The sequence below is a fragment of the Echinops telfairi genome, unplaced genomic scaffold (genome assembly GCF_000313985.2).
Source record: "Echinops telfairi isolate 266 unplaced genomic scaffold, ASM31398v2 ScPeMD7_3533;HRSCAF=4204_0, whole genome shotgun sequence".
NCBI classification, from domain to species: domain Eukaryota; kingdom Metazoa; phylum Chordata; class Mammalia; order Afrosoricida; family Tenrecidae; genus Echinops; species Echinops telfairi.
Genome location: NW_022107431.1, coordinates 25,861,253 through 25,872,086, shown reverse-complemented (window position 1 = coordinate 25,872,086; position 10,834 = coordinate 25,861,253). Strand labels below are relative to the sequence as shown.

At 40.0% G+C, this 10,834-nt stretch overlaps 1 protein-coding gene across 2 annotated transcripts in view; it reads left to right on the top strand.

Moving 5' to 3' along the window:
* Nucleotides 1-10,834, top strand: part of PEX3 (peroxisomal biogenesis factor 3) — a 47,032-nt gene that overhangs the window by 9,675 nt on the left and 26,523 nt on the right. The window contains exons 2-3 of one of the 2 annotated variants that reach the window (XM_004701968.3): nucleotides 5,901-6,032; nucleotides 9,678-9,759. In XM_004701968.3, the coding sequence (XP_004702025.1) occupies nucleotides 5,901-6,032; nucleotides 9,678-9,759 (214 nt within the window). The remainder of the gene's footprint in view (nucleotides 1-5,900; nucleotides 6,033-9,677; nucleotides 9,760-10,834) is intronic. The other variant, XM_045294680.1, reaches the window with a different exon arrangement.

The following is a 10,834-nucleotide window of genomic DNA, read 5'->3' as shown; positions in this document are numbered from 1 at the left end:
TCATTCTGATTGATATGATTTTGTTTGTTTGTTTTGTTTTGGGTCTAATACCTAATACCCAATCCCATCAACACCGCGTGGTCACACAGGCTGGTGTACTTCTTCCACGTGGGCTTTGTTGCTTCTCAGCTAGATGGCTGCTTGTTTATCTCCAAGCCTTTAAGACCCCAGACGCAATACCTTTTGATAGCTGGACACCATCAGCTTTCTTAATCTCATTTACTTATGCACCCATTTTGTCTTCAGCAATCATGTCAGGGAAGGTGAACATCACAGAGGTCTGTGTGAGTAGAACAAATTGTTCATGTATTGAAGGAGTACTTGCGTGGAGGCCCAATCCACTGCTGCTCTAATACTTTATAAATGAAGATATGTATTTTCAAATTGTTAAAGAGTCTTAGTGGTACCTTGGTGAGCCTGACTGCCTTCCAAGCTGCTATTGAAATTATTAACCTAGTAAAATAGTTGCATTGCAGGGATTTCATCCAGGAAGAGAAGGCTGAGAGGGTTTTTAGAACAACTTTACTTATAGCAAGGAAAAGTATTTTCTTCCAGCAGTGTTTTCTTAGCAATGCTTTGAAAGGACTCAAAGCCAAACCCTTCTGGGGATGATGTCTTAGATCCATATATTCTGTTCATCTGCATATTACTCAAATGTATAGTTCATCCAGTATCTTGAACACTTCTAGGTTAATTTAGGAAAAATCACATTTGATGTTTATTCTGAAATCAACAGGTTTTTATTATTCAAAAATAAGATTTTAGTGGCTGTAAACCATTAAAGCTCATGTAACCCAGCCTTTCATTTTTTGGATGAGGAAATTTAGACCTGGAGAGAGGAAGAGAATTGGTCAGTTGGTTCCCAATCCTCAATATATCCTACATTCCTGGTCAGAATATAGGCTAATAGTCAGGTGCACACAGCCCTGAACTCCTGTTTTAATTAGTCCAGTCTCTGCCCTCATATCTGCTAGGAAGCCACACCTGACAAAGTGAGAATGTATGATAGGAATTTCTTTCTGTACTAACTCAAGAAAAATAATCATTGTGGGATTTAGGCTTAATTCATTTTTCTGTTCTTTAATTGGAATATACTACATTCTTCTAAATACAACAGTTCCAGGTGTTTGTTTGTTTTTTTTGTTAATTAAACACTTTTGAGCATCTGATGAAAGTGGTAGTCCTTGCCCCCAGGGAAGTGCACATACCAATCAACGTTGCTCAGATTTCAGAAAAATAACACCCTAGCTATGCAAAGGGTGTTATTTCAGTATGAAGTATAAATTTGAGAAATACTTTTACATATAATTTAGTTTTCTAGTTGTGTAAAGTAAGATAGAAGTTAATCATTTTGCACTAGCTGTGAATGATACTGTGCTCTCCCAAGGAGTACCTTTGTGAAAGTTTCTGCGCCATTTTGGGATGCAGGATGAATTACCAAAGCAAAAAACAAAAAGAGAGAGAGAGAGAGGTGAATCCACTTGAAATTGTACTTGCTCTTTAAACATAATCATAACACTTTCACTTGCATAGGAACATAGGCCCCAAATCATGCTTATTTACAGGTAATTAAGGCGCCCTGGAGGCCTAGTGGTTAGACATTGAGCTGCTGAATGCAAAGTGGTGGTTCGAAACCACCACCTGCTTCTCGGGGGAAAAAGAAGAGGCTTTCTACTCATGTAAAGAGTTAAACCAAACGAAACTCACTGCCATCCATCAATTCTGGCTCATGGTGACCCTATTGGACAGGGTAGAACTGCCTCTGTGGGTTTCCGAGGGTGTAACTCTACAGGAGTAAATAGCACGGTTCTCCTGCAGAGCTCCTGTGGTTTCAAACTGCAGACTTTGAGGATTGCAGCTCAAAGCATACCCACTGCACCACTAGGCTTAGTCTCAGAAACTCACCGGGGTAGTTCTACCCTGTCCTATCTGGTCACTATCAGTCAGTATCATCTCAATGACAGTGCATTTGGTTTGGGGTTTTGGTTTGAAGCACACACCCTTTTCCTAAACTATTATGTTTGAGACTATATAGCATCTCACTAATTAATCCATCCTGACTTTGTGAATGAAAATAATTCAGAACATGTGTTTGTTTTGCAGTCCCTAGAGGGCTGCCCCCTCGCTACCAGCAAACAGACCAAACCCAGTCAATTAGGTCGTGCCCGTTTCTTAGGGTCTTTGTAGTTGACACTGGGAGCCACACATGGTCAAAGTAGGTGAGGATTATCTCCTGCCTTGCAACCTTCCTTTGAGTTATAAATGAATCCAAATCCTGCCACCCATGAGAATATCTATTATCAAATAGCTTAAACAAACCGTTGTACAGCCTGTTCTGTAAGCTCATTTAAGTCTCAGGACACTGCCCTTATGTGGTGTTGCAACAGAACCATGCATAAAGATTTACCTGAAGCAAATGCAGCAGGATTCCAGCGGTCAGATCTAGCTGGCCACCTGGATACCTCATTTGCGCGTAGCAGCTGAAGGCGCAAAGCTAAACCATTCCTGGGGTGAAAGGTATCTTAAAGATTCTTATATTTTGGTTCATCGGCATGTTAGTAAAATGTTAATACAGTATCATGAACACTCCTAATTCAATCTAGGAAAAGCCATGTCTGACATTCATTATGCAGAAGTCAGCAACATGTGATACTGATCACAGAAATGAGATGAAACCTTTCTGTCTGGAAATATGGCTTTGATCATATATTAACTAACCAAGGACTTTGGTCTGTTGATATTTCCAGGTCAGCCAACTAACTGCCCCTAAGGTATACACCCAAATGCCCACATTTATATTATACTGTCTCATGCTGAAAGGTTTCCATGTAAATTACAGACTACAGGACACCCCCTTTTGTCTGTTTTTATACTTTGGTGCTATAACTTGGGGCTTTCTCTACCTTCTTCCCTTCCTTTTCCACCTGAGTTACTAGTTTTTTAATAGTTTCAGTTGTTCTCGCTCTCCTTCTCTCAAGAACATCTTCTAACACGTGAATGAAGGAACAAGTGTCTGCCTGACTACCTTTCTTTCACTTCTATTTTAAATAATGTATCTTATATTTTCAAAAATATGCTCATTGAAGAAATTATTAAAAATATAAAGAAATAAACACAAAGAAGGGGGAAATCACCTGCTATCCCACCATTTCACAATGATCATTATTTATGATAGAAGTGAAGACTTACCTATTTTTCTGCATAACTGTTTACATTAAAGCACAAAACCTTGAAGATCTTATTTTATCATCTGACACATGATATTTGGTATGACACAGACATTTCCCTGACTTATTAACTATTAAACCATGTGGTTTTTAATACCTGTGTCAACTTGACACTTTCACACAACTCTCTAGCCATATATAATTTTTAAACAAAACATTAATAAAATAATATCCCTACCAAAGAGGATAAAGCTAAAATACAATATGTGCCAGCCCCACTTAAACATAATATTCTAGAAGTGAACAAAACAATATTCTATACCTACACTTGCAGTTAACTGAACACTTCCTATAATCCTATGAATATATTCCCCACCTATGAACATTTGTAAGCCAGCCACTTCATGCCTTTATCCTCCCCATTTTGAGTATCCAATTTCTATTCTGCCCACTTACATCAACCCAGTACTCTGAGGAAATAATCATATTCTTCGATGTCAAGAATCTTCATTCCAGTTGGAATTTTGTGAGTCTGCATCCATAAGCAAAGTCAAATCAGGATAGGCCGTCCATAAGTCATCAGCACTATGTGTCAGTTCAGAGGCTCAAATATCTTCTCTTCATCTGGTCGGGTTCTGGTCACCTCAATATGGGCCACCTCGCTTAGCCTCCTCAGGGTGCTCACTGGCTGCCTTGCCTTTCAACCATGTGCCTCATCACAAATTCTCAACAACCCTAGCCCTCTTGTGCTAGGTCATGAACTTCAGACCAGTCAACCCTCTCTCATATTCTCTAGTCCCTGTGAACCAGATTCATGAGTGTCAATTGCAAGACTCAACTGCGTCTCTTTATTGCTGTGTTTTTCTCTCTTCCACTCAACAGGTGGATCCACGTGGTCACCTAGCAAGGATTTCAGCTTGCCACAGGCTCCAAATTTTTCCAGCCTCAGGCACAAACCAGTAGTTTAAAATTCAAAAAGCCAGAGTTCCCTTTTACTTCAGTCTGTCAACAGCCCCCTAGGCAAGTCTCTCAGAATACAAATATCCTGAATACTCCAAAGGACTGAGTGGGTCTTATCCTTTCAGACCCTTCTTTGTAGGCTGTCCTAACCCATTTAAAGATTCAAATTAATGGCAGAAGGCAAGTGGGCTTACAAGTTCTTCATACTCCTCAATAATCATTTCTATCAATCACTATATCAATAACAATAGGCAGAAGAAAATAGTATATACCTAGTAGAGCCAGATCCTAAACTCAAATCTTAAAATAGTCAAGTTTAATCCTTATCTATCTTATTTAATCTTTATCTTAACTATTCTGCTGATACACAGTATGGCCTTAGGCCTCTGACTGAATCAAGCCAGGGGCAGGGCCTTTTGTCAGCCATTTTCACTAAGCAGCATGGTCTCTGAGAAAAAGTTCAAAGAGGAATTTCTCCCCCTGAGTTCAAAATATACATCAATCACGTTCATTTTCACCATTTCAAAAAGGAACAACCAAAGAAAATAATCAAAAACTTTAATTTCCCATATTTCAGGAAACCGCAGTAAACTGCTTCATCATATCTGACCTCTGGCTAGCCAAAAAAGAGCAACCACCATCAGGGAGAGGTCAAACAAGCATCCACTCTCCATCTTCATGATTTGTTTCTCTAGTACCCCATTCCTGGTACCATAATGTGTTAGTCTCATTAGACTCGAGAAGTAAATCCATTGATACTTATATATGTGTAAGAGAGAACTTTATATCAAAGAGTAATTGTATATTAAGAAACACCCCAGCCCAGTACAGATCAAGTCCAAAAGTCCAATATAGCCCATATGTCCCACACCAGTCTATAAATTCCTCTTCAGACTCATGCAACACATGCAATGATTCCAAATGCAGGAAGATCACTGGCCAGTGGGTGGAAAGTCTTGTGGATCCAGTGGTGGTGGAAGCATCTCAGCACTGGCATGGGTCTCCATGTGTCTCCTCTCTGCTCCAGGGTTCTAGCTGCCATCAACATAGCTCCTTGTGGCTTGTCAGTAGGAAGACAAAGCAGAGAGAAGGTGTGTCTCCCCTCCAGGGAGGAAGACGGGAGTTCCCAGAATCCTCAGGAGAAGGCCATGCCCACACAGACATGATTGGCTATGGCCTGATTGATAGGATAGACTCCATCCCTTCACTCAAATTAACAGACGAGTGTGTAACTGCGGCAAATTGCATAAGAATTTACTACATGTCCAGGCCATAATTTATTTAAGCAATTTCCTATTGCTGGTCCTGTTCACTCTTAAAGACAATGCCAGACTAATTCCTTTCCTTCCCACCCAATCCCTATTTGCCCATCATTTCCTTCTCTGTGGACTTGTAATGCTGCTCTCTTTTTCCTTCTTATTATCTTCTTCTTGGAAAAACAAACAAACAAAAACAAGTTCAGTACCATAGAGTCAATTCTGACTCGTAGTGACACTATAAGGCAGAGTAGAACTGCCCTTGCAAGTTTCCAAGACCATAAGTAAATCTTTATGGGATTAGAAAGCCTCATCTTTTTCCTGAGGATCAGCTGATGGTTTTGAACTGCTGACTTTGCGGTTAGCAGCCCAATGAATACACCTCCTTTTCTAGGTAACTTTTAAAACTTTTCATTAGCATAAGCCTTATCATTGGATACAGCAAATTAAACATACTACTTGGCATGTGTAACACTTAGTGGGATTAATATACTAACGTGTTTCATACTGATTGTAGGAGTATATATCCTGGGAAAATATGGACAGAAGAAAATCAGAGAAATACAAGAAAGGGAGGCTGCAGAATACATTGCTCAAGCAAGACGACAATATCATTTTGAGAGTAACCAGAGGACATGTAATATGACCGGTAAGACAAAGAGAAACAGTTATACATTTCTATCTCTCCTTGATGTTTGCTTGGGTTTGCATACCTCCTGGATCACCTTTATAGAAAAAGACTAAGAACGAATGGTAAACCTAGCAAGTACTTACATTCATTCACTGAAATACATCATTTGAATAGTGATTTATAAAATAAACTTAATATTAAATGCTTGTTTATTCATTTCATTCATTCAGCAGGTAGTTGTGGTGCTTAGCACTGTGAAAACAAGAAGTGAATAATTGAAGCAAAACCCCTGCGCTTTGGAGATTGTATGTAGTCTAGTGAGAGAAAAGGATGACACGTGACAGATCAGTGGCTTTTGACAGCCATGACTGATACAGGGAATACAGCCAGGGGGACAGCCAAGTTAGGTCTCTGAGGAGGTGACATGCGAAGAAAAATAAGCTCAGCATATTCCAGATCCACCAGAGAGGCCCCTTCGCCCAGTGGAGGGAACACAGGGAGAGCAGTGGCTTACAGGCAGTGGCCTGGTCCCGGTGGGCCTGCTTGCGGTGATCTGCAAAACAAGCACAAACTCACCAGCAGCGGAGGTAATGCAGACCAAAGCGACCCCGTGCCGCTGTAACAACTGACTCAAGAGGGTGGCTTGAGCAAACAGACACCTGCACTTATTTCCTCACGCTTCAGGACGATAGAAATCTAAATTCAGAGTGCTGTTATCGAGGAAGACTTTCTCTTTGTCTCTCTGTTGGCTCTGGAAGACCGTCCTTCTGTCTTTGGAGTTTCTGCTCCTGGGCGATCTGCATGTGGCTTGATGCCTCTCACACCCTTCTCTGCTCCTTCTGCTTGCTTCTTTAATCTCCTTTATAGGCAATCCCCAGATTACGAATGAGTTCTGTTCCTAAGGCTGTCTTTAAGTTAAATTTGTACATAAGTTGGAAACATTAGGTACAGATCAAATCTAACATACCGTATATACTCATGTATAAGCCGAGTTTTTTCAGCACATTTTTAATGCAGTTTTTGTGGTAAAATTAGATACCTTGGCTGATATTCGGGTCAGCTTATACTCGGCTGATATTCGGGTCGGCTTATACTCGAGTGTATACGGTATCTAGTATATATGAGTAATATACCTGTCTATGTATAAAAAGCATTTAATAAACATTTTCAGATACAGTAAAGCATTTTTAGCATATAAACAACAACAAAACACTGTCCTCGAGGCAATTCTGACTTATAGCAATCCTATAGTTAGAACTGCCCGTGTGGGTTTTTGAGATCATTTATAGGAAGAGAACACTTTATCTTTCTCCTACAGAGGCACTAGTGGTTTCGAACTGCCAACTTCACAGTTAGCATCTTAACACACAGCCTACTAAGTCATCCCACAGAACTGGAAACTTACTATAAGAATGGCCCTAAAGTATATGATATATATGCCAAGAAAACTATTTTTTTAAATGGCTGTAATTCTGCTTGCCCATAATTTAAAGGGAACATGTTCCACTTTGTGTAACTCCCTGAAGAACCAATTCTCAAATCCATGTCAAACCTGTTTTGCTTTATTATTTAAAGCTTGATCCTTTCTCTAACAGTCTCCTTAATAATAATTGATTTTGAATTTTTTTATAAAGGTGGGTTTTCCATGATCTATTTTAGAAGTAGAATTCTCTTTCAGCTGAAAGGACTCTATTAATAGTTAATATGTCCCATTTTCTCGATCAAGAGATTCAGAGGAAGGTTAGCTAAAGGAAGACCTGAATGCTGTTGTCCACTATTTCTACAGACAGAATGTATTTGTTCAGTAGTAGTAGAGATGGTTAGTAGGAAAGAGTACTCTTGTCTTTGCCTGAATAGTCAGAAATGGAAAGTAAACTGTTATCTCTCAGGAGAATTATGGAAGTATCCTACCAAACTATGTCATTACATTATATAATCCTTAAACTACTATGGATTATATAATCCCTACTATGCCCACTTTCTGAATGCAAGGACTCTAATCTTTGCTTTTCCTTATGAGATAACTTGGTATTTGGGCTAGATATACACAAAGTACACTATTCCTATGCCATCTCTTGACATTGGCTCTGAACTGCTACTATATTATGTTGTGGTCTAAATAATACCACTCACTACCATCAAGTCAATGCTGACTCATAGAGACCCTATAGGGCAGGGTAGAACTGCCCCTGTGAGTGAGACTGTACTTCTTCATGAGAGTAGAAAACCCTATCATTCTCCCATGGAGCAACTGGGGGTTTTGAACTGTTGACCTTGTTAGATAGATTACAGCCCAGTGGATACCCACTATGCCACCAGGGCTCCTCTAAATAATACAAGTAGTTTAAACCTAAGACTTGTGCCAATTCGCTCAACCCACAGAATGTAACATTGACCAGATGTCTAGATTAGGCTACCAACCCACCGACCCACTGCCATCTAGTTAATTCTTACCCACAGTAACCCTATAGGACAGAATAGGATTGCACTATAGGGTTTCCAAAACTGTAAGTCTTTATGTGAACAAACATCCGCATCTTTATCCTGTGGAGTAATGTGGGTTTGAACTACTGGTCTTGAGGTTAGTAACCCAATGCTTAACCCTCCGATTTTGTAATGAATAGACACGTCGAGTCAAGAACTAGGAATCATACGCGAAAATTTTCGTATACATAATGTGGCGTTTCTGATCATTGAATATGCTTTCATTTTGTTATTGTTACTAATTTAGTATTAAGAATGTCTTTTCAATTTATAGGTGCATTTCTATATATACCCTATATAGAGCCAATAAATAAAGGAACTCCTACAAGTTACACAGGGTGTATGAGGTGTAGGTGATTTGGTGGTACAGGGTACGTGCTAGGCTGCTAACTGCAAAGTCAGCAGTTCAAACCCACCAGCTACTCCACGGGAGAAAAGCATGGTTTTCTCTCCCTTAAAGATTTAGTCTTGGAAACCCAAAGGGGCTACTTTTTCCTATAGAGTTCCTATGAATCAGAAGTGGATGACAGTGGGTTTATAAATTGCACACACTCTTATATTTTAATAAAACATTCCATTGTATCTGAACATTATTCCTAGGAGTTAAGGACATGCAATAGCCATTAGCAACACCAGAATTAGAACTCTGTAGTTCTTAAATCCTAGCCTGATAGGCTTTTTATCTTGGTTGTAATAATGCTTGTTGCTTTGTAGTTTTTAAGCAATCGCCTTTTTCTAAAAGTAGAAACAAAATAGCAATCAAAGGGGAAAACTAAGAAAGACATTGGTTTTGATCATTTTTATTACATAACAAATAAACATTTATGGTAAGGAAATTGGAGAAAATGGGGGTGAGAAAGCCCATCTACAATCTACAATTCAAAGATCGCTACTTTTAATACTTGGGAATAATCTTTTCCGATCTTTCTTTTCTGTTGTGTAATTGTTCATACCCTGTTCACAGTGTGTACTATAATTTTGCTCATTTCACATAAGTACATAATTTATTCATAGAAAGTAATTTGTATTAATAATAATTTGAATTCTCTGGCCCTGACCTTTCCCTCCCAACTCTTGCCAGTTGCTGATTTTATCTTTTAGTCTAAAGCACAGTGCATTGATATCTCAGTGGTGACAGTCACAAGCCTTGTGACTGCCTTTATTTTCTCTCTGTTACAGTGCTGTCCATGCTCCCAACATTGAGAGAGTCCTTAATGCAGCAACTCAATTCTGAGAGCCTCACCGCTCTGCTGAAAAACAGGTAAACATACGCGGCAGCAATTTTCCTGTACCCAGTGCACTTAAGACTTTTATACAATGAGCGGAAGACTTATTCCTGAGTCTTTGCAGCCCTCTCTTTCTTTCTAGTGGACGCAGTGAGGAAAAAACATGAACCGACTATACCGTGGACTCCATATTTCATTTGTCCTCTTCTATATTATCTTCCTTGTTGTACAAAGCATATAGCCTGCTTTTTCTTTTCTTTTTAAAAAAATCATTTTATTGGGGGCGCATACAATTCTTATCACAATCCATACATACATCCATTCTGTCAAGCACATATGTGCATTTGTGGCCATCATCATTCTCAAAACATTTGCCTTCTACCTGAGCCCTTAATATCGGCTCCTCATTTTCCCCCTCCCTCCCCAGTTCCCCCTCCTTCATGAACTCCTCATAATTCATAGATTATTATTATTTTGTTATGTTACACTGTCCAGCATCTCCCCCTGCCCTCTTCTCTGCTGTCCATCCCCCAGGGAGGAGGCTATATGTAGATTCTTGTAATCGGTTCCCCCTTTCTACCCTGCATTCCCTCCCCCCTCCAGCCATAGCCACTCTCACCACTGGTCCTGGAGGGGTGATCTGTCCTGGACTCCCTGTGTTTTAGTTGCTATCTGTACCAATGTGCATCCTCTGGTCTAGCCAGACTTGTAAGGTAGAATTGGGACCATGATAGTGAGGGGAGAGAAAGCATTTAAGAACCAGAGGAAAGTTATATGTTTCATCGTTGCTGTACCCGGTACCGTGACTGGCTCATTTCCTCCTCACAGCCCTTCAGTAAGGGGGTGTCCAGTTGCCTACCGATGGGCCCTGAGTCTCCACTCCGCACTCACCCTCATTTCCAGTGATATGATTTTTTGTTCTTTGATGCTTGATACCTGATTCCTTCGACAACTCATGGTCACACAGGCTGGTGTGCTTCTTCCATGCGGGCCCCGTTGCTTCCGAGCTAGATGGCCGCTTGTTTATCTTCAAGCCTTTAAGACCCCAGACGCAATAACTTTTGATAGCCAGGCACCATCAGCTTTCTTCACCACATTTGCTTATGCACA